We start from the raw sequence: 27,611 nt of genomic DNA, 5'->3' as shown, positions 1-27,611 counted from the left end.
TAACATAGCCAGCTGCAAACCTTTTATGTAAGACAAAAGCATACCTGCAGCATAATGAAATTCCAGATTGGAATTCTCATGACCCAGGTTTAATTTCCTGATGGAAATGTGCCATTACAGAAGCTGATGTCATTTGATGATGTGGCTGTGAACTTTACCTGGAAGGAGTGGCAGGATCTGGATCCTGGTCAGAGGACCCTTCATAGAGAAGTAATGCTGGAGACTTATAGCAACCTAATGTCTTTGGGTGAGCAAAAGTCACTTTTATTTGGAAGATCTACAGTCTAGAGAGAATATACATTACTACTGTCAGTATGATCTGGAAATCAGTAGTTGAAAGTGTGAAAGTGTGTATTTGTAAGCCAAACCTGCCATAGGTTGCATTGCTTCATGCTTGGAATCCTGGATACTCTGTAGGCTGAAATCTGAAGATTTTGTTTTGAAGACAGCAATTGTAGAAAAATGAACATGAGACTCTTACCTCCAATTAACCATTCAAAAACTAGAAATGTAGCCAAGACACAAACTACTAGAATGCTAGATTTGAGCAAAAGAGCTGAGTTCAAGCCACACATTGGCAAAATAAACCCAAAGCTGGGGGGAAATATACCTTGGAGCTGTTAAGAATTGAGAAACCATGGGCTGGGAAGGTGGCTCAGTGGTAGAGCACTTTCCTTGCATGCTTGTGGCCCTGTGCTCGATTCCTCAGCACCAAAAAAGAAAAAAAAAGGACAGAATTGGTGTTGTGGCTCAATTGGTAGAGTGCTAGCCTTGAGCTTAGGAGCTGTGATACAACTCCCAGGCTCAGAGTTCAGGCCCCACAACCGATCCCACCTCCCCAAAAATAAAACAATTGAGATACCAGATTTAGGAGCAACCCAGTGAACAGGATGTCTGCAACATTACATTAATGATGACCCAGCAAGAGCAATAGTTCTCCACTATTTCTTATTCACAGGGCACTGTGTTCCTAAACCTATATTGATTGTGAAGCTGGAGCAAGGTGCAGAACCATGGATGAGAGAAGGCTCAGAAGAGAATTTCACAGGTGAGTTAAAGCATCTTGAATTGTGATGTTGGGTCCAGAGCCCAGTGGGTCTGTTTATCTTGAGATGTACAGAGCAATTGTATTCCTAGTGCCCCTGAGTCATGTATGGAAGAGAACTAGGTGATCCTTTGTCTCAAGGAATTGTCAATCCAGAATTCTTGTGGAGACAAACTGAATTTGATGTTCCAGTGTAGTTAATGTTAGCAATTCTCTTTGTCTGTAGAGAAGTCATTCATAAAGAAAAAAGACAATAATAAATGTAGTGAGATCTCATTTTATTTTAAACTAGTATTTTGCAGGTAGGAGGAAAATAGGATCAGGACAATTTCTTATCAGTGGTGCTGGGCATAGAGGGAGATTCAGAATGGAAGCATTAAGAGTATGGAGATGAATAATTTGAGTAAATATTTCCTTGAGAAAAAGATAAAAATCTGAAATAAAGAAAAACATTATTTTCCATTGTAAAATGTCAGTGCTACTTTCTTAATTACTACATTACAGAGAAATATATATATTCTGCATACAGCAATGCTTTGATATTTGAAAATATTGTAACAGAATGTGAGGAAATATCTTTACATTAAGGAATTTATGGATCTCATTTATGTTTTTCTCTATTTTTCTATTATTCATTTTAGATGTCCCAGAAATGGAGGATGTGATTAGCACCTGCCAGGAAAGTCACAATAAGTATCTCTCTGAAGTAGCAATCATGAATAGTAATCAAGGGGAGGAAAAAGTGAGAAATATGAGAAGTTTTCATTTGAGCTCCATACAGAAGTCAGAACTGATTAAGAATAATGGGAACTCCTCAGGAATGATGATAGAAAAGGTCACTGGCTGTCGGAGCATGGGTATTTTCAGTGAACCTGGTAAGATGTGTGCAGCATATAGTCCTCATGTGTCTTTTGTAGTTGATGAATGTAAACAGTGTGAAAAGTCTTTCACTGAGAAGGAACACCCTGTTGTTTCTCAGAGAAAACACACAGGAGAGAAACCTTATGAATGTAACATGTGTCAAAAGTCTTTCACCCAGAAATCAAAGCTTACTGTCCACCAGAGAACACACACAAAAGAGAAACCTTTTGAATGTAACATTTGTGGGAAATCTTTCATATGCAAAGCATATCTTACTAGACACCAGAGATCACACACAGGAGAGAAACCTTGTGAATGTAACATGTGTGGAAAGTCCTTCACCCAGAAATCAAAGCTTACTGTCCACCAGAGAATACATACTGGAGAGAAACCTTATGAATGTAACATCTGTGGAAAGTCTTTCATCCAAAAATCAAAGCTTACTGTTCATCAGAGAACACACCCAAAAAAGAAACCTTTTGAATGTAACATTTGTGGAAAATCTTTCATATGCAAGGCATATCTTACTAGACACCAGAGAACACACACAACAGAGAAACCTTTTGAATGTAACATTTGTGGAAAGTCTTTCTCCTGGAAGGCAAATCTTACTCTCCACCAGAGAACACACACAGGAGAGAAACCTTATGAATGTAACAAGTGTGGAAAGTCTTTCACCCAGAAATCAAAGCATACTCTTCACCAGAGAACACACACAAGAGAGAAACCTTATGAATGTAACATGTGTCGAAAGTCTTTCACCGAGAAATCAAAGCTTACTGTCCACCAGAGAACACACACAAAAGAGAAACCTTTTGAATGTAACATTTGTGGAAAGTCTTTCTCCTGGAAGGCATATCTTACTCTGCACCAGAGAACACACACAGGAGAGAAACCTTATGAATGTAACAAGTGTGGAAAGTCTTTCACCCAGAAATCAATACTTACTCGCCACCAGAGAACACATACTAGAGAGAAACCTTATGAATGTAATGTGTGTGGAAAGTGTTTCACCTGGAAGTCAAACCTTAATTTCCATCAGAATACACACAGGAAAGAAACCTTATGAATGTCATATGTATGGAAAGTCTTTCAGCCAGAAGCAGACCTTACTGTCCACCAGAGAGCACACACAGGAGAGAAATTTTTATGAATGTAAGATATGTGGAAAATCTTTCACCAAGAAATCAAATCCTAATCTCCACCAGAGAACACATAATAGAGAGAAACCTTATGAATGTAACTTGTGTCGAAAGTCTTTCACCCATAAAAGAAACCTTACTGTGCACCAGAAAACACACACATTAGAGAGACCTTATGAATGTAATATGTGTGGAAAGACCTTCTCTGGAAGTCAAGTGTCAATGTCCATCAGATAATACACACAGGAAAGAAACTTTATGAGTGTAACATATGTGGAATGACTTTCACCTGGAAGTCAAACCTCACTGTCCATCAGAAAACACACAGGAAAGAAACCTTATAAATGTATTTGCGGAAAGATTTTCAGCCAGAAGCTACAACTTACTATCCACCAGAGAGCACACACAGGAGAGAAATTTTTTTTTTTTTGAATTTTAATTCTTTTTTTTTTTTTAATTGTATTTTATTTTATTTGAGAACATACTGTACAGAGGGGCTACAATTACATGGGCAGGATAATGCATATATTTCTTACCAAGCATTGCAGCCTCCTCCTTTGTTTACTCTTCACTTCCCTTCCCCGCCTCCCCCCTCCCCCCACCCAATTTTACCCCGCTTCCCCCACCCAATTATACGCCCCTCCCCCCCCACACAGGAGAGAAATTTTATGAATGTAACCTATGTGTAAAGTCTTTCATCCAGAACATACCCCTTTCTGTCCATCAGAAAAAAACCCACCAGAGAGAAATGTTATGTATGTAGCAGGCATGGAAATACTTTCACCTGGATGGCACAGCTTAACATCCATCACAGACACAAGGAGAGAAACTTTATAAGTGTGACCAATGTGGAAAGACCTGGAGGTCACAGCTTAACACACATAAGTTGATTCACACAAATGAAATAACTTAGGATTGTACCAAATGGGAATGTCTTTGATCTGTAAGAAAATTGAAATTGCAATACAGAACAAATACAGGATAGAGACCTTATGATATAGCAGATGTGGAGTCCTCGAACTACAAGACACAGCTCAGGCTTCATCACAGGACACACAACACACACACACACACACACACACACACACACACACACACACACACACACACACACACACACAAACACCCTCACACAAAAAGAGGAGAAAAATCATATGTAGAAAAAATGGAAAAGTTTTCTAGAAAAAGTCATAACAATAGTAAAGTCTTTCTTGGAGGTGTAACAATGCTCAATAGAAAATGTATTAATGACCTAACTCATCTAATGGTATAACCAATCGATATAGTATCTTTACAATAAAATAAATATTTAAAAACATGATGGATTAATAAAGACTAGAATCTCTGCATTTTTTCTTGGGGGAGAACCCCAAAGTGTTTTCAGTGCTTGCACTTTTCTTTAATTAATCACTGGTGATGAACAACTTGTGATTGATTCACTCTTAGCCCATTTAGTTGTTCTGCTGAGTGAGCTATAATAAAACACCAGTGTTAACATGTGTCACACCTGTGTTATCTCATAGAAGGCCAAAGTAGATATGACATTAGGGGAAATAATCAAGCACACAAAGTTATTGATCAATCTCTCACAAAAATTGAAGTTAACAAAAAAATAAAACCATCTGCCATTTGAGCTACAGCATCACTTCTAGGCCCTGAGAGGAAGGAAGGAAGGAGGAGGGAAGTGAGAGAGGGAAAGAGGAAGGGAAGGAGTGAGGAAGAAGGAAGAAATAAACTATTCAAGAGAAGAATGTTAGGAAATGGAAAAACTTGGAAAAAATTATATTAAGTGAAGTAAGCCAGGCCCAAAGAAACATAGGTCCCATGGTTTCCCTTATTTGCAATATCTAGTATATGTATGAGTCAAGCAGAAAAGGTCAGATAATGTGATGTCAGGAAAATGAACCCTTAGATATGTATTTTAATGTTTTTTTCTTTCATGCATGTGTTTCTAACGCATTTATAAGATTATCTCCTTGTTGCTTTGTATGTCCCTCCCCCACAGTATAACCCCTGCTTTCACTATATTTGATGTCAGTATAACTTGTGGAGGAGATGGGGAAAAACCAGTTGTTTAAGGATACAGGTGGACCTGTTGCAACGATGAGAAGTACAAGTTGTCATGTCCAAAATGAGCTTTACAACGTAGGTGTGTGTGGGGGGGAGGGGTGGGGAGGGAAGGAGAAGGATTGGGATTGCGGGGAGGGGGGGGGGCGGCGGAAGGCTGGGAAGTGATGTGAAGGGTAAACAAAGGAGGAGGCTGCAATGCTTGGTAAGAAATATACGATTATCCTGCCCATGCAATTGTAACCCCTTTGTACAGTATGTTCATAAATAAAATTAAATTAAATTAAAAAAAATAAAATAAAAATAAAAAAAGAGAAGAATGTTTAATTTTTGGTGAATGTGAGAATTATTCTTTCAGAGGTGGGCCTCAAGAAAAATGGCTTTTAAAAAAGCAAATTTTTGAATGTTTACAAAATGATAAAGAGGATGTAACATTTTATAAATTGATTTAATAATACAGTAATATTAAGTAAGGAGGTCAGGTGTGGCTGGTGCCCTATTGGCCACATGGTAGATTGTGGGGTCTGGCATCTTGTTTTCATGCAGGGGGAAGGAAATGCCCCATCCATCACTTACCACCCAACTGATGGGTGTGGCTGGATCCCTGCAAGCAGGCATGGGCATTTGGCTGATATGTTACTCAAACTGATAGTCCAGTGCCTGGAACTGGGAATTTCCTGTAGACCTGCCTCCTGCTTAGGCCCTACTTAGGCTGGCCCAGCAGTGGCACCAGATGCCATGCCACATGTTTCTGTAATCATGTCCTGTGTTCTGTCTCCTGGCTTGCCTCTGGTCATCATAGTGTCCCAATTCAGCACTCTCTTGGTGCTGATTGGTTTCTCATTGCTGTTTTTATTCTCCCCGCCCCCCTTTGTGTCCTGTTTCCAAGCTGTCTAAGTGTATTTTGGACTGCAAGCCTTTGTTACAACAGGCTGCTTGCAGACTGCTAGCTGTGTAATAGATTCCATTATTCCATCTACCATAATGTGGCTTCCAACAAATATACTGCCTTCTTTTACAGAAACACGAAGTTTGACCTAACATTAGAATTTCTAGAGCCAAGATAGATGCCACTGTATAGTTATGTAATTAAAGATATCCTGGAGGCATTTAGAAACAATTTCTGTTACATCAGGAAGAGCTTAATTAATAGACCAAGACCAAGGCTCCTGATCCTATATAAGCCAGTCTTCTAGATATGTCCAGAGCTGTTTGGTTACATGTAGAGCACTACTTTCACACATTCATGAAGGAACATTTTTGTGCCAATATGAGGTTTTGAACTCAGGAACTGAGTTGAAGCCAGCCAGAGCTGTGAACCATCCCTTCTCAGAAAGCATACAGTTTGTAAACATGGGAGAATGAGCGATTTCCAAATGGATAGTGTGTGTGTGTGTGTGTGTGTGTGTGTGTGTGTGTGTGTGTGTGTGTGTGTGTGTGTGTGTGTGTGTGTCTTTGAAGCCAGCTCTGGCTGGCATCAAAGGAGATTCTCTCATCTTGGCCTCCATAAAATCTAGGAATCAAAGCATGAGCCCAGTAGGCTGTTCTGATGAAATCTCTCTCTGTGAACAGGTTTCCTTCAGTGCTTCAGCTCAGGCTTCCTGTGGCTTCAACAATTTCTGTATTTATTTCAATTGTTCAAAAATAATAACTCTTCTTTACAGTATTTTCACAATAAAAAAAGGAATCCTTAAATCCTGCCTATGATTCCATTTACAAGATAAGGACAGTGGAGTTCACATTGCAAGATTTAGCTGGTTGCTCGCTTAACCCCTTCCATCACACTGTTCACATTTCTTCTTTTTTGGGGTGGGAGGTCTGGTCTTGTGTCCTGAACTCTGGGCCTGGGTGCTGTCCCTCAGCTCTTCAGCTCAAGGCTTGCACTCTACCACTTGAGCCACAGTGCCATTTCCAGCTTTTTTTTTCTTTTTGCTTATGTGGTGCTGGGGTATCAAACCCAGGACCTCATGCATGCATGGCAAGTGCTCTAACGCTGACGAACCTTCCAAGCCCAACCCTTCTGCTTATCTGCAGAGGCCTAGTAGGAAAAAATGACAATTGAAGGCACCTGTGCCCTTCGCCTTCCTATTTGTACCACACAGACACACACACAAACACACACACACACACACACACACACACACACACACACACACACACACACACACACTATCCATTTGGAAATCGCTCATTCTCCCATGTTTACAAACTGTATGCTTTCTGAGAAGGGATGGTTCACAGACTGGAGTCCTACCTAGGCCTGTTATATACCTCAAATTATGAACCAACATACCACATTCATTAAAAGTATGCCTGATGATCACATATTTTATTAATGTTTTGAATTATTTTTGTTATTATCATTTGGCCAACACTTTGCTTGAATTCAGAATTAAAGGGACTTAATGCTCACTGAATTGATAAAGTACCCTTTTCTCTTTTAATTTCAGACCAGCAATTAAAAATGAGCAATTACACTCCCTCATGTGTGGAATCCTAACTACTCAGGAAGCTGAAATTAGATAGTTTTGTAGGCCCTCCCGTGGAAAAGCTCCATGCAAATGGTATCTTAGCTAATAAAAGCATGGCTCTGGGTATATGTGCCTATCTTTTTTGCTACTTGTCATATGTAATTATAAAATTAGTGTGTTGAAAGGCCCAGACACAGAAGCAAGACCCTAAGGTGAAAAATCAGTGATAAAAAAGGGCATCTTGTATAGAAGGTAAAGGAAGCCTCACAAATTTTTGCCCCTGAATTCAACCTGAGGACCAATAATAAGATACGTGTAACCAATACATTCTTCCAAATATTTAGTGGAAGAATTTGGGTGTGGTTTACCCAATGATAGGTAAACAGTCCTTTACCAAGTAATTGCAAAAGGGCCTTTGCATAGGGCTATATGATGTTATGAATTTCATATCCTGTTATGTGGACACCATGAGTCCTGTTTGGATCAAGTAATTAAGATCTCCTGATCTAACAGGGCACTGGTGCTTCACATCGGGATTCTTACTTGCTCAAGAGTATGAGGTTTAAAGATCACAATTGAAAGGCAAACTAGGTAGGAATTGCTGTAAAAGTGTTATGGCCAATTATCACCAAATTTCCCACAAGTGGTGGGGTGAATGAAGTTGATAGACTGTCAACACTTTTGTTCCTTTATTACCAAAGCTCAGGGACAGTACCTGGGCCCTGAGTAGAAAGAACTCCAGGGCCAGGGAAGGTATTTTGGAGAATGGATTTTTGGCCCTCGTGCAGAAAAGTTACCATTCTTGTTTAAGCCTAAAGTCCTCAATAGGGTATAGTCATTGTCCTCAATTGAGGTTGATATTGAAATGTCTTATAAGCCAGGGTAATGATAGATTGTACGAATATTTTGGTTTCTTTTGTCAAGTGAATCCACATGCACATATCTTTATGTTTCTGACCAGTTCATAAGTCCTTGTAGAGGTTCAAGATACTATGCAGGACAATGTGGTCCACGTCTGTAAAGTGGGGATTGAGACCTTCAAAGAGATCTCAACATATAAAATGTGGCCAAATATTTCAGTATACTTGAAACAGCATCATAAGAAAAGAAGTATCAAGTAGTGATGATTTAAGGTCCCAGAGTACCAATATATTTGAACGAGAAGACTGTGATCTTGTGCTGTGTGCACATAGATGTAGGAGAAAACCTCTTTTCAATCTGAGCTCTTCAGATGTGTGTAAGCATTTTTGTTGTTTTTCCCTTCCTGATTGCACTTTATTTCAAGGGCACTCCCAGGGGTGAATGACAGGATATTTAGTTTCAGCTCATTCTAAAAGCTATGTCCTCAGAAGAGAAGTGGTGAACCATGACTTAGGTACATATTCACCCTAGACGCAATCACAAAGAGTGGGTTAAGTTACATAAGTTTTCAGAATGTCAAAGGTCCTACCACATGGTTCATCCTATAGCTTTAGAAGAGTTCTGCCTTTGTATGAAGATTTCAGCTCTAAATTAGATTATTTTCAATAGTCATTCAGTGAATGTTACTGGATAAAGTATACAAATGAAGTCATATTTATTTTAGAGAAAATTCTGATATCATCAGCAGGGTCAGGTAATATGACTCAAAGTCAGGACCCTGAAGAGTGTGCTCTCCAGAGATCTCAGTATTTAACGAAGAACCTCCAATTCCCAATCCATCTTGATCCCAATGAGAGAACAAGATGTTAGGAGAGCCCTTGTTTCTTCCTCAGTTTAACCTGGAATGATGCACCTCAGAGTGACTGGAAGGGACAGAAGCTGGTATACAGAACACACTGGGTACTGAACAAGGCTATCATAGGATATTCACTAGACCCTCAGGGACCACCTAAGGCCCTCTTGCATTCCCTTGAGCACTTATATCTTTATGTTTGTCCAGCTCTAGGTCATTATTCCTCCCATAATTAGCTTAACATTAAGTGTACATTTTTTTCTGTTCCCTCAATGAATTGAGAAGTTCTTTTAAAGTTTTTCTCTTTCATTTTTCTGGATCACTTACACCCTTGTATGAAGTCCCTGTTATACAGGTCTCAGTACTTTGAGTAGATGACTACCTGGAGCATCCACAGCCAACCGTTTTTGCCACACTTGTATGTGGGATCTGAGAAAAACCCAGCCAAAACTTTATATGTGCATTTTAACTTAAATGTTTGTTACAAAAAGTTTGATGTGGAGACTTCATCTGATGTGGTGGAAGTTGGTTGGGCTCATGGTCTATGCCAGAACTCAAAATGGAATGTACAGGAAAGAAAAGTTTGGTAATGAGCCAGCTGAGGAGAGGAGGGCAGTGCCAAAGTCTTCATGCAATAGGCAAACCTGGCAAGCCCCTTGGGACAGGAGTGAGAAGCCCAGAGCAGGGTATGTGCTCCCCATCAGTCCACCACCAGCACAGCATGGGACCTGCAGCATGGGACAAGGCGTACATGTGTTTCCTGCAGGGCTGACTGTTGACACAGGGACCTGTCAGAGAAGTCAGTGGCCTAATGTAATAGTCTTGTCCTATGTAGATGATACATTTGCTTGTGGACTAGAAGAATTAGTAGTAAAACATTGTTAGATGAACTAGTAAAAATTCTTCAGGATGTGTGTGAATGTGTATGTCCTAAGAAGAAAAGGAATTGAAAAGTATTTCAGAGAGAACTTCAATGACAAGTGTGGGTCTTGAGTGCACAGCAAAATAGATCCATTATTATCACAACAAAAAGGTGAAAAGGAAGGGTTTCTTTCACTTATTTTTATCTACCCTTACAAATCCCATTGTGTTCAAAATAGTAAGAACAGAAATGTATGTGTTGATGCTTACTGTTGTACAACAGCTAGTTTATAAATGACAGCAGAGGCCTAAGGTCTCTTCTGTGTGTGGTCCCTGAACTCTCTGGACAGAAGGACAATACTATTGAAAGTGAACTTATGTCACTTGTAAGTTTGTGGTTTAAATTCCAGAGGAATCATTGATTAATTTAAATGAGCAGACTTTTTGTTTTGCTGGTCTTTAGGCTTGAACTCAAGGGTCAGGTGCTGTCCCTGAGCTGCTTTTGCTCAAGGGTAGCACTTGAGCCACAGCACCACTTCTGGCTTTTTCTGTGTATGAGAACCTGAGGAATAGAACCCAGCTCCTCATTCCTGCGATGCAAGCACTGTACCACTTAGCTACCTTCCCTGTCCTATAAGCACACTTTTTATGTTAAAAGAAGAAAGAATAGGTTGGTATGTAGTATCCACTTTCCATGTGCAAGTCCAAAGGTTCAAACCCTCAAAGTGAAAGGAAGAAAGTAGAAAATGGAGTGAGAGGAAGTATTCAGTTACAACTACAAACAAAAATAAAAGAACAAACGCAATGAGCAAGTAATTAGGTTTTTGTTTGTTTGGGATTGTTTCTTTTTTCTTTCAATTGTTAGTTGTGGGGTTTAAACTCAGGGAGGGCCTGGCATATTCCCTAGGCTTTTCACTAAAGGCTGGCATGCTACCACTTCCAGCCAGAATGTCACTTCTAGTTTTCTGGCATTTCACTGGTGATAAGTCACAATGAATTTTCTGCTGATGTGCTGGGGAATGGAACTCAGTGCTTCATGTATGCAAGGCAAGCACTCTACCACTGAGCCACACTCCCAGCCCTGCCTCCTTTCGTAAAACAGTGTGGTTGGGGCTGGCAATGTGTGTTAGTGATAAAGTACTTGCCTAGCAGGCATGGAACATTAAGTTTGATATCTCAGTACCTAATAAACAACAACAGCCCCCAAACACCCCTAGAAGCAATGGTGCTGTAGCTCAAATAGTAGAGTGGTAGCCTTCAGCATAATGAAATTCAGGAACTGTTTTCAAGCCCTGAGTTCTAGCCCCAAGAATCTCAAACAAAAACAAAAAAAAAAAAGATGAAATGAACAAATGAAAAGGAGAAACCCACAATCAGCAAGTTTCATTGATAAACACAACACACAAACACACAAACACACATATAGACACACCCACAAATATAGTTTTATCAAACCATATTCCTCTCCTTTACTATGTCTGCTCACCCTCCCTGATCCAACTGCTGCCTACATGCACTAGAAAACTTATTCTATGTTTCTCTCGTTTCTGCATTTAAAAAAATTTATTGTGAAGATTAAAATATAAAAGTAGTATCAATACTCATGAGAAAATTCCAATCAAAAGTACAATAGAATAACCATTTTATACATGTTAGTGTCGACATAATTTTAAACAAAACAACAAAAATCCTTCCAAAGTCTAACAAAACCTAGGAAAGGTGTGACAATAATGTGAACTTGGTGCATTTCTCTCAGGTATCTAAAACTATCATAGATGGGACGAAAAGTCCTAAAAAAACTGAATATAGAATTACATAGAAATATGGTCCAGCACTTCTACACTTCTACGTACCTTAGAGAACAAGAAAGATTTCTATAAATACCATCAAATAAGGACTAAGTTTCAAGAAAGACAAATACCACAAAGAAGTCCAAGAGTATTTTCAGAGAGTATTTGAAGTACTTAAAACACACTCAGTCCTGTACAACAGTCAACATTATGTTTGACCACACTTTTTCAGCAAATCCATTAAAACTTCATTAGGATAGTCTAATGTGTGTATGTGGCTGTGATGTCTGACCAGATTCTAGCCAACCTTTACTTCCATGAGAAGTTACCTCCTAGATGTCATTGAATCACAAAAAGAGTGAGGCAACTTTGTCCTCACATTAAAAATCTAGAAACAAACTAAAGCACATCTGCATTTAACTTAGAAGGCAAGATTTGATCATCTGCTAAATCTACAAGACACCTTTAGCTTTTTGAGAAACATGTTCCTAAAGCTGAATCTGCCATGCCTACTCCGATGGAGTCTGCTTAGCATGGGAAACCTGCTTTTAGACCTGAGAATGGAGCTTCACAGAAGCCTATCTCTGAGAATGGGACTTCACCGAAGTCTACCTCAGAGATTGAGGCTTCAAAGAGACCTATCTCAGAGAATGGGACTTCACCGAAGTCTACCTCAGAGAATGGGGCTTCAAGAGGCCTACCTCCTGGAAAAGCTGGCAAGCCCCTGGGAAAGATGTGTTTCTGTTCCTGTTTTTCTTTTCTTCACTGTATAGGAGTGCCTATTAATCTTTTACTGTTCCTGCTTCTCATTGTACTTACTCATGCTCAATGTTCCCTTATTCAAGGCTCTTTCTTAGAAGTATTGATGACTCCAACATCCGATGAGTGTCGTGAGAATATGACTAACTCACCAGATTTAAATGCTACCCTGAAAGCCCCTCTTGTGGAGGCTAGTAGACAAGTCATAAGTAAATATAAAAGTATTGGGGGTTTCATGACCTCACTTCCGCAGACGGAATTGTTTGTAAGAGATTTATAAGAAGCTGTGGGCACAGAGCAGAAAGAGTGTATGGCTACTGGAGACTTTCCTTTAATCCTAAAGCATATACAATAGACTCATATAGATATCCTGTAGATAAGAAAGATGTAGAGGGATATTTAGACCAAAAGCTAAATAAAATTCCTAAAAAGTTGGTAGATGGAAGGTGGCAATGGCTTATCAGAAGAAAATGGTGGGATCCTCCATTATCTAGAGGACCCCAAAGACTTCCGCCAGATCCATAGCCTTTAACAGATGTGTATGATAAGGATGGCAACCGTTGGAAAAACTACTTAGCAGAAAGAACTTCCTATTAGTCTCTTTCATTTACTGAGAGACTTGCTAGATCTAGGTCTCCTTGGTGCTTAGCATTAAAGAAGGAACAAGAAAGATCTTATGAGACAGTTAAGGCCTCTATGGAGAAGAGTAAACGATTATGTGGAAGGGTTACAAAAAAGACACTATGAGCTTAAATTTGATATATGGCCAGATTTAACTAAGTATACTGAATATCATGATTTTTGGCCACAAATTGGGAACCCTCTAAGTACAATTGCTTAGAAAAGATTTGAAACGTATAAAGTACAGAACTAAACCAAAGTAACCATGAAGTACTAGAGTTCATGCCTTTCTGTTCAGCACCTTGCCCATATGCTCTGGTTAATAGTTAATTGGTGATAAACATCGAAAACCATTGTATTTCTTAAAAATAGAGGGGGGGAGGGAGGAGGCTGGGAAGGGAGGTGAAGGGTAAACAAAGGAGGAGGCTGCAATGCTTGGTAAGAAATGTATGCATTATCCTGCCCATGTAATTGTAGTTCCTCTGTACAGTATGTTCTCAAATAAAATAAAATAATATTAAAAAAAATAGAGGTAAACCCCAAGAGAAGTGCCTATCGTCATAGCTTGTCATCCAAAAAACAAGATCAGGCGACCAGCTGGTGACCACCCAAGAACAAAGCCTTGCAGCAAGATTGTGTAACCTTTTGCCCTTTCTCATCAATACTTTTGCTATAAAAGCTTGTTATCCTCTGCAATAAATCGCACTCAGCACTCACTCCTCTTGTGTGTGAGTTGTCTGTTTGCCATCTCCCCACCTATTGAGTTCCTCCACTAGGTGTCCTCCGTCTTCCCGACAGAGCCGGTCTGAGACATGAATCTATTTTTTTTTTTTCTGTTTTTCAATCTGGGACACAGTTAGGTTCATAACCTGGTATGTCAAACAGAGTGAGAAATAAAAGAATCTCATCAGAGATCCTTTCATCTTTCTTGCTGTTGACAATGAATAAAGATTCTGGAACCATGGCCTGGAGAGAAGCCAAATGAGAGAGTCAGAAAAAAACCTGTGTGATTTTACCCTAGAAGTTCCTGCTCAGAACATGATAGGTGGACTGGTAAAGCATAAAGCCTTCTTATGGGAGAAGAAACCTTCCTGAATCAAGTCTCCACTGAAGACAAATCCACAGAAGAGTCAAGTCTTATGTGTTACTAAACAATATTAACAGAAAATACAGTCAGAAATGTAGATCCATAAAATGTAAAAGAAACAACTTATATAGGTATGTGCTTTTGCTTATACTTGTTGGTTGATTACACAGGAAATTCTTTTATCCAGCATTCTGGTTTTTCTTACACTTACCCACAATGGTAATTGGTAACATAAACTACATGAACTTTGCAGTGACATTTACAAAAAGAGAAAATCTACTCTGTTTACTTCAGTGAGGTAGTTTTTGATAGGAAAGACCATATGAATCCTTTAAAAGCAGTGTTTGCACATTACTACTGGGCTTTTCCACATCACAAGAATGTTTTCTTACTTTGAATAACTTAAAGTGAATTTATTATAGGCTAAGTGTTCACATTCATAATACTTAAGATGAGGACTGTTACAAATTTCATGGTGGGGTATTTTCTGTTTGTTTTAGGATTTAGACTGTCCATATCCACATTAGTGACTGAATATCTTGCCTTAAAATTGTCAACTTTTCTATTTCATAATATTTTATTTGGATATAATCTGAATTTCAAAAGGACATTGTAACTGAGCTGTCATGTCTAATGACTGTAATCTTAGCTACTCAGAAGGCTGTCATCTGAGGAAAGTTAGTATTATCCTCACCTTTTCTTCTCAGCTCAACCCAGACCTGAGCTCCTCCCAGACCAAGAGTTCCCTCCCTACAGCTGGCCACTCCCTCTCTCATCTCAGACTCACCTGAGCATGTACTTAACTCACTTCCTGCCCCCCAGATTCTGTTGCAACCTGAAGAGAGACAAATGCGGGTGCTCCCTCTCCTGGGAAATATGGTCCTTCTAATAAACCTTATAATAATCTTTCTCATGTGCCTGCCACAAGTCCCCTGGGATGGACATGAAGAAACCCTACAAGGATCACTGATTTAAGCGAGGGTGATAGGAAAGTCTGAGAGACTTATGTCCAATAAACTACCAAAGTAGTGGGAAGTGCAAATGCGGCTTTCAAGGTCAGTTTCCTGACCTTGAGTTCAAGAATCAGGACAGGCAGACACATATCAAGGGCATTGGATTGTATTCAAATTTTCACATATTTTAACATTTGTTATATTTAACGAATATCATAATTTAACAATTGTTTTTGGTGTACATGTATAGGAAACCTCTCTCATTTTTCTTTCATTTTTTTTTGTCCCTGTAGGGCCTGAACTCTGAGCCTTGGCACTGTCCCTCTGACCTGCAGCTCAAAACTAGCACTCTATTACTTGAGCCACAGTACACTGCTGGCTTTTTCTGCTTATGTGGTTCTGAGGAATCAAACCCAGGGCTTCATTCACCCAAGGCAAGCACTCTACCACTGAACCACCTGCCCAGCCAGTCTCTCTCATTTTAAGTGATGTAAATTAGGCTAAATATATTAGTGGAGAAATTGTAATTTGTCAGAACAGACACATCAATTGGAGTATATCTGTGCCAGCAGCATTTAGAAAGTTTCAAAAGCCATAGGAAGTGCAGAGGATGAAAAGAGGATCAATATGTTTATACAAGACATTTTCAAGGAATGTTTACCATTCATTGGCTTCAATTCACAACAAGCAAGTTTATAAAATCACATGGGTGAGTATCAGAATCTCTAGGTTCAGGAGTATAAACGCACAACTCCTGACTCTCCTTGTCTCGAAAATCAGAGGTTTGTAGCCACTTTCTGGCACCTGGAGGTACAAGTGCTATTGGCAGCACAAACCCATGAGCCTTAAAATATCATCCACCCCAGACTGGGGAAAGATGGGAAGGGCAGACTCTGGCTAGGAACCTCAGATTGCTTCATGTTTCAGCTCCCAAATTTCCCAGAAATAGAGAAGCTGACCTTCTACCTCTTGGCTCTGACTATGGAGTGCAAAGCTGTACTTCAGAGCACTTCCAGCAGCAAGACAGAGGGAAAGAAACCTGAATTTGCAAACTAAAAACACCAACAGTGGGCAAGGTGGCATTGGGGCCTTCCCCCCCCCTCACCTGATTACCCCTCCCCTTTCTCCCCTGCCCACACACACTTTCAAAGGATCTATGCTCCGATAGAAACTACAATTCCCAGAATGCAATACACAATTCACCTGGAGGAAGTGGGCTTGTTACAGGGATTTGACTAACACAAGACTCTTTGTCCTAAGTGTGCAAGGATGCATGGGAACCTTTCTCTCCCAGCTGCGGGAACTTAGGTGAGTTTCTTCTTGAAAATTCAGTTTACCAACATAAATATTGTGAGACCAATTAAAAACACAAATGTATTAGGAGCATTGCATAAGTTGGCTTTTTAATTCTTAGTTCTTTTAATATAATTCAGGTTATAAATCTACGTAGTTTTGATTTTTGTTTTTGTTCACAAAGTACGTTCTGCTGAATGTATATTATGTCTCTGTTTTTCCTTAAAGTTTTGAATATCTCCCCTGTCACTTTACAAAAGTATTTGCAGCTGGGTGCCAATGGCTCATGCCTGTAATCCTAGGTACTCAGGAAGCTGCGATATGAGGATCCCCGTTCAAAGCCAGCCTGGGCAGGAAAGTTCATAAGTCTTATCTCCAACCAACTACCAAAAAAATGGAAGTGACCTTGTGGCTCAAGTGGTAGAGAGCTCGCTTTGAGCTGAAAAACGCAAGGACAGTGCTCAGGCTGGTTTCAAGCCACAAGATCGTCCAAAAAACAAAAAGTATTTGCAGACAGTAAACTGATTAATTCTGGCATCATCTTCCCCTGCTCTAATATATATACTGGAATAAAATAACAGAATTTAAAGAGTCTGGGCGCTTGTCCCTGAGCTCTTCAGCTCAAGGAGAGCACTCTACCACTTGAGCTACAGCACCACTTCCGGTTTTCTAGTGGTTTATTGGAGACAGGAGTCCCACAGTCTCTCCTGCGCGGGCTTGCTTTGAACGTCGATCCTCAGATCTCAGCCTCCTGAGTAGCTAGGATTACAGGCTTGAGGAACCGGCGCCCGGCAATATCTTTGTAAAGTAGGAGGGGATGTATTAAACAAATTTAAGACAAAACAGAGATATAATTTACATTCAGCAGAAGGCAGGCATTGAATAAACAGAAAGGTATAAGCAACGCAGTCTCATAACCTCAATTTCATTATTAGAACTAAGAATCAAAAAGCCAATGTATCCAATTCTCCCCATATATATCTATTTTCTGGTTGGTCTTATGTATTTCAAGAGGGAACAGTGGTTTTCAAGAAGAAACTGAGCTTAACTTCCACAGAAGGCAGAGAAAAGTCCCAATGCACAAGAGCACACTTGTTCCCAGGTATGTAGCAGGGCGGCACCGAGCATTGTGGGAATTGTAGTCACCAAGGAGGATATTTTCTTTGAAAGTCCTGGGTTGTTTTTGATTTTTGTAGGGTGGAGGTGGGGCAGAAGATGCTTTTGCGCATGCGTCTCCCCGCCCAACATGGGCGTTTTAATTCCACGTCTTCCTGATTCTTTTCCTTTGCCTAGCTGCTGGAAGTGCCCTGAAGTACAGTTTGGCTTTCCATAGGTGGGAGCCAGGAGGGTGGCGCCCAGTCTGTGCAGTGGAGCTTGGGATCTGTAAGTTGAACGAATCTCAGGCTTTGGAAATAATGTCAGGTAGGAATTGTGTGATTGACCCGGGAGTCTACCCTCCACTGGTTTCTGTTTGTTTTTCTGTTTCTGTTTGTTTGGTGGGGCCTGAACTCTGGGGCTGCAAGCAGCATTCCTGAGCTCCTCAGCTCAGAGGGAGAGCTTTATACTTGAGCCAAAGTCCCTACTTCCCTTTCCACGCTTTTCTCCAGTCTGGGGTTGATAATTTGCTTGAAGTTCAGGAGTTTTTGCTGCCATTAGCCTCTGGGCCTTCAGATGCAAGAACCTGGTTTCCAAATATCTGAGAGCAAGCTAGGTCATTGTCCAGATGAGGAGAGCCCAAGAGCTGTGCATTTGTACTCCAAGACCAAGGGATTCTTCTATTAACCCATGTGACTTTATTTGCTTTGCCCAGGTATAAGAGGAGTACAGGAAGAATTCTAGTGAAATTGTGACAAATATGCCTGCCTTGAGTCCTCTTACATTGCAGTTGTATTTGGGGCTTCTGAGTTTTTAATCTCCTGGGTTGAGCTCACAAGTATTTGTACATAACCCTGTTTCTAGAGACAGTTGTACATGGGATATTGGAGTAGTGAGTGCTGGTCCTGTATTTTTAGGAATGAAGCCTAGCAATGTTTGAAGCAGAGCACCCTATGAATAGGAATCTCCATCGTAAATGGACAGACCATGTGAATTCTGAGAGGCCCTAAAGGGAAGAAGCAGAAAAGCACAGGAAGGGGAAGATGTTGCTAGCTTCCCTTGCCTACTACAAAAATTGTTGCTACTTCCCTTAGCACCAGATTCACGTGGTACTCTTTCCTATACCACTGTCAATCACTTTGTGTTGTTGCAAGCTTTAAACTAATTTCCAGGAATTGTGATGTGCTGGACTGAGGAATAAGACAGAGCCAAGTTATGAGAGGGTACCTGAGGCTGTGGTTTGGGAAGGTGGGGTAATTCTTATGACAAAGTATCTATTAATGTAGTAATCCCTAATCCTCTTCTTGCTAATTTATTCAGCCTGTTACCACTATGATTTTTAGTATTTAATCATGCAAATTTATGTTAAATGTCCCATGTAAGGATTTGCTAAGGGTAGCTCTTATTGGTTGGTTTTGCTTGGTAGTACAGAAAGTATTGGTCAGGGAAATTTGGCCTTAAAAGAAAAATCACAGAAGAAAATGTGAGGTAATATGTTTTACTCAAGGTTGTATGCTTTGTAGGTGTTGCTTATCTTCAGGTGTGTCACTCCTATATGCAGTATTTTATGTTGTATCTTTGGGATGGCCAAGGTTCTTTCCAAGACTGTTTAGGGAAATGAACATTAGGGACTTCTCAAACCTGGGTTTACCTCATCTTTACTCATGTCCCTTTGGCCAAAGCATGTTAAATGGAAATTGCAAGACATTGCATAGGTGTGCAATGGGTAGAGTGAAATGGGCCATTTGACAACCATTGTTGAAATATTATAACACAAGAAATATATTCTGTAGACATTTTTTCTCTAAATTGGGTGAAAACTACTGTGCTACATCATACATGCTTTCCCTCGTGTTAAAATATGTAAATGAATGAGGTAGAACACAAATTCCAATGGATTCCTAGGATACCTTTACATTAAAAAAAGCAGTTCCTACATACCGAAGTATATTCAGTAATAAATACTTTTAGTGGAAATGTGATATGTTTTTGCTTTCAAGTATTCAATAATATTTGTGGGAACATTCATTTTTTCAAATTGAATGTGTACATAAACATAGAATTTATTTGGTTTAATAATATCTATCTGTCAGGAAATGGACTGCATTTGTGTTTCTTGGACACTTTAATGCTCTGCCTGGGACAGAAAAGATTCTTCTAAGACAGCTTTATGGTATGGCAGTCCATGTATCATGTTTGCAAGAGAAAATTCTGGACCCCAAATCTCACAGATTCATTTCTGAATATGTCATTTGCCTTATATCCCAGCCGTGCTTCTAGAGTCTTCTGTTCATTGTCAGCAGCAAGACAGAATGAATGGATCTCTGGTAAGTGTTTTTTTTTTTTAATTTTCATTTGTTTTCCATTCCATTATATGAACCTAAAGATTTCCAAGAATAAGAAACAATACCAACCACACAGATTCAGCCTCAGGAATGTATTCATAAATCAGAAAAAGATGGCATGTAGATTAGGAGATAAAGATTACTTGTAGGTTTAGCAGATTAAATGGTTGTATTCTTTCTAAGTTGAATTCAGAGTGGCTTCAGAATGTATAGGCTTCATCTTGTCATAACATGTAGTGAAACCTGTTATGTGATTAGTGACACAGAGCAGGTTCCATCTCATGGAAGGTGAAGGGTAGATTGCAACCAGATCTCATCCTCATGAGTAACATTAAACTATTTCAATGAAATTTTCCTGGAATTGCTGAAATAGTGTGGTCATACGCACTTTCATGTGTTCTAAAGGAATGATTAACCTATATGTACTTAAATTATTCTCCCTATATACTTCTTGGACTACTTCATGGTCTTGGTCTTACTTGAAGCTGAGGCTATATTTGTTGCTAAACTTTATGGCCGTTTTTTCAAAATCTTGTTTGTTTTCTAAAGTGTCCTCACAAGATTTCTTTCCTCTATAATCTCTCTCTACTTTTGGTTTTCCACACACTTGTGTTGGTTATTTTTCTCTCTCTTTGTATCTATTTATGAATCATTTTTTCTTACTTTTATTTTTCTCTCTTTCCTCCATATGTCTCTCAGTTTTTTCTTTTCTTCAATGATCTATCTGGGAACTAGTTTTTCTTAGTGATCAGCTTTATGTTGCTGACATGGCTCTTAAGATTGACGTTTTTCATACCCACTGTATAGGAAAATTGTTGCCTAGAGAGTTCTACAGGATTCCAGAAACACAGAAAATTAGAGAAACACAAAAACATAAACAGATAGTCTTAGGGGAAACCAGGGTTCTGAAGCCTCTCTGGCACTTGGTCTCTGGTTGCAGGCAAGCAAGCAAAGTTCCTTGAGTTCACACAGGGAAGATTACCATTGATAACATGGAAAACTGAAGTATCTATATTAATATTACAATCTGAGCCACAACACATTGCGAAGAAAACATGTTTCCTTATTCTCCTGAGACAGAAGACTGGCACCCAGAGAAAATGCAGAGATGAAGTTCACCTTACCTAACCTTCAAGGTGAACAGCAGCTCAGTTTCAGATGCTATCTTTCCAACAGTAAGGAAATGGCCTGCACTCTAGTCTCTTAACCATCTCCACAATTCTCTTTTAACCCTTCTGCGGCCAGCTCTCAGTTCTCTCAGTCCTGTCAGGCTGGAATTCCAACCTCTCAAAACTTTTTCCCTTTCAGCTCAACTTCAGAGTTCAATACAGAAAAGTACGTCCTTCCTCCAACTGATAAACTACAAGAAAATTTGATTTCACCTGATTCTGTTATCTTTGGTCTAACTTCATTTGTTGTGGTATTCAGTTTTGTTTTTCCATACCACTACTTTTTTTTTTTTTTTCTTTTTGGTCGGCCGTGGGGCTTGAACTCTGGGCCTGGGCGCTGTCCCTCAGCTCTTCAGCTCAAGGCGAGTGCTCTACCACTTGAGCTACAGCACCACTTCCGGTTTTCTGGTGGTTTATTGGAGATAGGAGTCTCAAGGTCTCTCCTGTCCGGGCTGGCTTTGAACCGGGATCCTCAGATCTCAGCCTCCTGAGTAGCTAGGATTACAGGCGTGAGCCACCAGCGCCCAGCTGATACCACTACTTTTAAATATTTTCATTCACTGCCAGTATAAGATAGGTAGTTTTGATTAAAAAAATAATACAGTGATGAGGTTTTCTCTATTAGAAATATCATTTGTTGCAAAATCTCACAGATATTTGCTAGGAATTGATTTTGATCTCTGAGGAATTTCACTATTAACTAACAAAAGTGGAAATATATCCTTAGGGATCTACTGGAGAAATGACTCAGGAATATTTAACACATTTGAGCATTTGGTCATATTTATCATTTTTGTCATCCTGAGTGTTCCTTGAGTATCAATTTGCCTCCAACTTCCATGAAGGCCTATTAAAATGAAAATCTTCTCAAGTAATATTTTATTCCCCTCCCACATATATTTTGTGTTGTAGAATGTAGGCAAAGTTTACAAAACTTCATGGTACCAGTTCTTTTTTACATAAGAAGGAAATATCAGGGTATCTAAAACCTCGTTTCAATATGTAGTATTTAAACCAAACATGGTTAACCTAGGATATTTTTATGTGGGAACTAAATCAAATCTGATAAGGGCCCAATAAATCATAAGCTAATTTCTGGAGTACTGTTACTGTTTTTTAACATTCATGTGGGCACTGCTTTTCTTTGATCTAGTAATGTTCTATGGTCTGTATCCCATGTGATATCCTGAATGTGTTCTGCTTGCTTATGAGAGTACTTGTTAATAGAAGGTCTAAATAGGATTTATGGTGAAGCAATAAATGTAAATGCAGAGAAAATATTTGTTTAATTCATTGTTACCTACTGATATATACTAAAATTTTATCAAAAATAATAATATAATTTTTTTGACACCACCTTAGACTTAATGTCATCATGCCGGATTATTGTCTCCTTAGAATTTTTATCTTGTCTCTATTGCTAGCAGCAGAAATGTGTTTGCATGCGTTAGGGAATCTGTAACTTTTTATTGGTCTTCGGGCCTGAATTCTTGGCCTGGTTATTGTCCATCAGCTCTTCAGGGCAAAGTGAGTGCCCTACTACTTGAGTCACAGTGTTACTTTCAGTTTTCTGGTGGTTTATTGGAGATAAGTGTCTCATGGACTTTCCTGCCTGGGCTGGCCACGAACCTTGATCCTCAGAGCTCATCCTCCTCAATAGCTAGGATTACAGGCATAAGCCACCAGTTCTCTGAAAATCTGTGTATTTTAGTGGCCAGGTTTATGTATTGTCAAATATTTCTAATTTGCTATTTAATTTTCGCAGTGAAAAGATAACATAGCCAGCTGCAAACATTTTATGTAAGACAAAAGCATACCTGCAGCATAATGAAATTCCAGATTGGAATTCTCATGACTCAGGTCTAATTTCTTGATGGAAATGTGCCATTACAGAAGCTGATATCATTTGATGATGTGGCTGTGAACTTTACCTGGAAGGAGTGGCAGGATCTGGATCCTGGTCAGAAGACCCTTCATAGAGAAGTAATGCTGGAAACTTATAACAACCTAATGTCCTTGGGTGAGCAAAGGTCACTTTTATTTGGAAGATCAAGTGCTTTTATTTTAGTAGACATTTGACTATGTTATTTAGGTATAAGATTCCAGTCCATTCCCTTGTAAAAAAAACTGCTAGTATAAAAGCCAGCCAAATTCAGGTTTGGGAGCTTGATGTTGTTTGCCTTTCACACTACTGCTTGAGCCACAACTGTATTTTGGCTTTTGTGTTGGGGTATATTCTGAATTTCCATGCCCAGGTTGGTTTCAAGCCTGCCTCTTCTGATCTTACCTCCTAAATATAGGGTTAGAAATGTAAGCCTTTGGACCATTACATTTTGTTTAAAAAAAAAAAAAAGATTCCAGTCCATGGGAAGTGTCAATTCTTCCTAAGGGAAACTTCAACTTCATTATGTGTATCTCAAGAGCTCATTTTATTCTCAGTCTTTAAGATTTCTAATCAGTAGTTGGACAAATGTTCTAAACTATGATCCACTAATAGGAGACTGACTTTCCAGACTTGGGGTGATTATTATAGGTGGATCTACACTCTAGATAGAATATACATTACTACTGTCAGTATTATCTGGAAATCACTAGGTGAAACTGTAAAAGTGTGTATTTGTAAGCCAAACCTGACATAGGTTGCATTGCTTCAAGATTGGAATCCTAGATACTCTGTAGGGTGAAATCTGAAGATTTTGGTTTAAAGCCAGCAACTGTAGAAAAATGAACATGATACTCTTATCTCTAATTAACCATTCAAAAACTAGAAATGTAGACAAGACACAAACTAGTAGAATGCTAGATTTGAGCAAAAGAGCTGAGTCCAAGCCACACATTGGGAAAATAAACCCAAAGCTGGTGGAAAGTACACCATGGAGATGTTAAGAATTGAGACACCATGGGCTGGGAAGGTGGCTCAGTGATAGAGCCCTTGCCTTGCATGCTTGTGGCCCTGTGCTCGATTCCTCAGCATGAAAAAAGCAGAACAAAAGCCAGAATTGGCATTGTGGCTCAAGTGGTAGAGTGCTAGCCTTGAGCTTAGGAGGTGTGATACAGCTCTCAGGCTCATAGTTCAGGCCTCAAAAACGATCCCACCCCCCAAAAATAAAACAATTGAGAAACCAGATTTAGGAGCAATCCAGTGAACAGGATGTCTGCAACATTGCATTAATGATGACCCAGCAAGAGCAATAGTTCTCCACTATTTCTTACTCACAGGGCACTGTATTCCTAAACCTATTTTGATTGTGAAGCTGGAGCAAGGTGCAGAACCATGGATGAGAGAAGACTCAGAAGAGAATTTCACAGGTGAGTGAAAGCATCTTGAATAGTGATGTTGGGTCCACAGCCCAGTTGGTCTGTTTATCTTGAGCTGTACAGAGCAATAGTATTCCTAGTGCCCTGAGTCATGTATGGAAGAGAACTAGGTGATCCTTTGTCTCAAGGAATTGTCAATCCAGAATTCTTGTGGAGAGAAACTGAATTTGATGTTCCAGTGTAGTTAATGTTAGCACTTCTATTTGTCTGTAGAGAAGTCATTCATAAAGAGAAAAAGACAATAAGAAATGTAGTAAGGAGATCTCATTTTAATCTAGTATTTTGCAAGAGGGAGGAAAATAGGATCAGGACAATTTCGTATCAGTGGTGCTGGGCATAGAGGTAGATTCAGAATGGAAGCATTAAGAGTACGGAGATGAATAATTTGAGTAAATATTTCCTTGATAAAAATATAAAAATCTGAATTAGAGAAAAACATTATTTTCCATTGTAAAATGTCAGTACTACTTTCTTAATTACTACATTGCAGAGAAATATATACATTCTGCATAAAGCAATGCTTTGATATTTGAAAATATTGTAACAGAATGTGAGGAAATATCTTTACATTAAGGAATTTATGGATCTCATTTATGTTTTTGTTTATTTTTCTATTATTCATTTTAGATGTCCCAGAAATGGAGGATGTGATTAACACCTGCCAGGAACGTCACAATAAGTATCTCTCTGAAGTAGCAATCATGAATAGTAACCCAGGGGAGGGAAAAGTGAGACTTATAAGAAGTTTTCATTTGAGCTCCATACCGAAGTCAGAACTGATTGAGAACAATGGGAACTCCTTAGGGATGAGGATAGAAAAGGTCACTGGCTGTCAGAGCATGGGTATTTTCAGTGAACCTGGTAAGATATGTGCTGCATATAATACTCATGTGTCTTCTGTAGTTGACGAATGTAAACAGTGTGAAAAGTCTTTCACTGAGAAGGAACACCCTGTTGTTTCTCAGAGAAAACACACAGGAGAGAAACCTTATGAATGTAACATGTGTCAAAAGTCTTTCACCCAGAAATCAAAGCTTACTGTCCACCAGAGAACACACACAAAAGAGAAACTTTTTCAATGTAACATTTGTGGAAAATCTTTCTCCTGGAAGGCAAATATTACTAGACACCAGAGAACACACACAGGAGAGAAACCTTATGAATGTAACATGTGTGGAAAGTCTTTCACCTGGAAGACATACCTTACCATCCACCAGAGAACACACACAAAAGAGAAACCTTTTGAATGTAACATTTGTGGAAAGTCTTTCTCCTGGAAGGCATATCTTAATCTGCACCAGAGAACACACACAGGAGAGAAACCTTATGAATGTAAGATGTGTGGAAAGTCTTTCACCTGGAAGACATAACTTACTGTCCACCAGAGAACACACACAAAAGAGAAACCTTTTGAATGTAACATTTGTGGAAAGTCTTTCTCCTGCAAGGCATATCTTAATCTGCACCAGAGAACACACACAGGAGAGAAACCTTATGAATGTAAGATGTGTGGAAAATCTTTCACCAAGAAATCAAATCTTAATCTCCATCAGAGAACACATACTAGAGAGAAACCTTTTGAATGTAACATTTGTGGAAAGTCTTTCTCCTGCAAGGAATATCTTACTCTGCACCAGAGAACACACACAGGAGAGAAACCTTATAAATGTAAGATGTGTGGAAAATCTTTCACCAGGAAATCAAGTCTTACTCTCCATCAGAGAACACATACTAGAGAGAAAACTTATTAATGTAACTTGTGTCGAAAGTCTTTCACCCATAAAGGAAACCTTACTATGCACCAGAAAACACACACATTAGAGAGACCTTATGAATGTAACATGTGTGGAAAGTCCTTCTCTTGGAAGTCAAGCATCAATGTCCATCAGATAATACACACAGGAAAGAAACCTTATGAATGTAACATGTGTGGAATGACTTTCACCTGGAAGTCAAACCTCACTGTCCATCAGCAAACACACAGGAAAGAAACCTTATGAATGTCATATTTGCAGAAAGATTTTCAGCCAGAAGCTACAACCTACTATCCACCAGAGATCACACACAGGAGAGAAATTTTATGAATGTGACCTATGTGGAAAATCTTTCATGCAGATCATACACCTTTCTGTCCATCAGAAAAAAACCCACCAGAGAGAAATGTTATGTATGTAGCAGGCATGGAAATTCTTTCACCTGGATGGCACAACTTAACATCCATCACAGACACAAGGAGAGAAACCTTATGAATGTGACCAATGTGGAAAGACAGCTTAACACACATAAGTTGATTCACACAAATGAAATAACTTAGGATTGTACCAAATGGGAAAGTCTTTGATCTGTAAGAAAATTGAAATCGCAATACAGAACCAATACAGGATAGAGACCTTATGATATAGCAGATGTGGAGTCCTCGAACTACAAGACACAGCTCAGGGTTCATCACAGAACATACAAAACACACAGACACACACACAAAGAGGAGAAAAATCATATGTAAAAAAAATGGAAAGGTTTTCTAGAAAAAGTCATAACTGTAGTTAAGTCTTTCTTGGAGGGGTAACAATGCTCGATAGAAAATGTATTAATGACCTAACTCATATAATGGTATAACCAATCTATACAGTATCTTTACAATAAAATATATATTTTAAAAATATGATGGATTAATAAAGACTAGAATCTCTGCATTTTGTTTGTTTGTTTGTTTGTTTTTGGGTCCGGTCGTGGGTCCTGAACTCTGGGCCTGGGCGCTGTCCCTCAGCTCTTTAGCTCAAGGCTAGCGCTCTACCATTTGAGCCAGAGCACCACTTCCCGCTTTTTTTTTCTTTTTGCTTATGTGGAGCTGAGGAATCGAACCCAGGGCCTCGAGCATGCAAGGCAAGCGCTCTACCACTGAGCCACCTTCGCAGCGCTGCATTTTGTCTTGGGGGAGAACCCCAAAGTGTCTTCAGTGCTTGCACTTTTCTTTAATTAATCACTGGTGATGAAAAACTTGTGATTGATTCACTTTTAGC

At 39.3% G+C, this 27,611-nt stretch overlaps 1 protein-coding gene across 1 annotated transcript; it reads left to right on the top strand.

Annotated features, from left to right (window-relative positions):
* Positions 1-126: 126 nt before the first annotated feature.
* LOC138827155 (zinc finger protein 717-like) lies at positions 127-26,342 on the top strand. The gene is made up of 5 exons (XM_070022636.1): positions 127-247; positions 959-1,048; positions 1,687-2,312; positions 2,397-2,900; positions 26,097-26,342. Exons 1-5 carry the CDS (start codon positions 127-129, stop codon positions 26,340-26,342), a joined length of 1,587 nt encoding a protein of 528 aa, XP_069878737.1.
* The last annotated feature ends 1,269 nt before the right edge of the window (positions 26,343-27,611 follow it).

The sequence above is a fragment of the Dipodomys merriami genome, unplaced genomic scaffold (genome assembly GCF_024711535.1).
Source record: "Dipodomys merriami isolate MVZ:Mamm:240054 unplaced genomic scaffold, mDipMer1.0.p SCAF_151, whole genome shotgun sequence".
Lineage (NCBI taxonomy): Eukaryota > Metazoa > Chordata > Mammalia > Rodentia > Heteromyidae > Dipodomys > Dipodomys merriami.
This window is presented reverse-complemented; position numbering and strand designations above follow the sequence as displayed.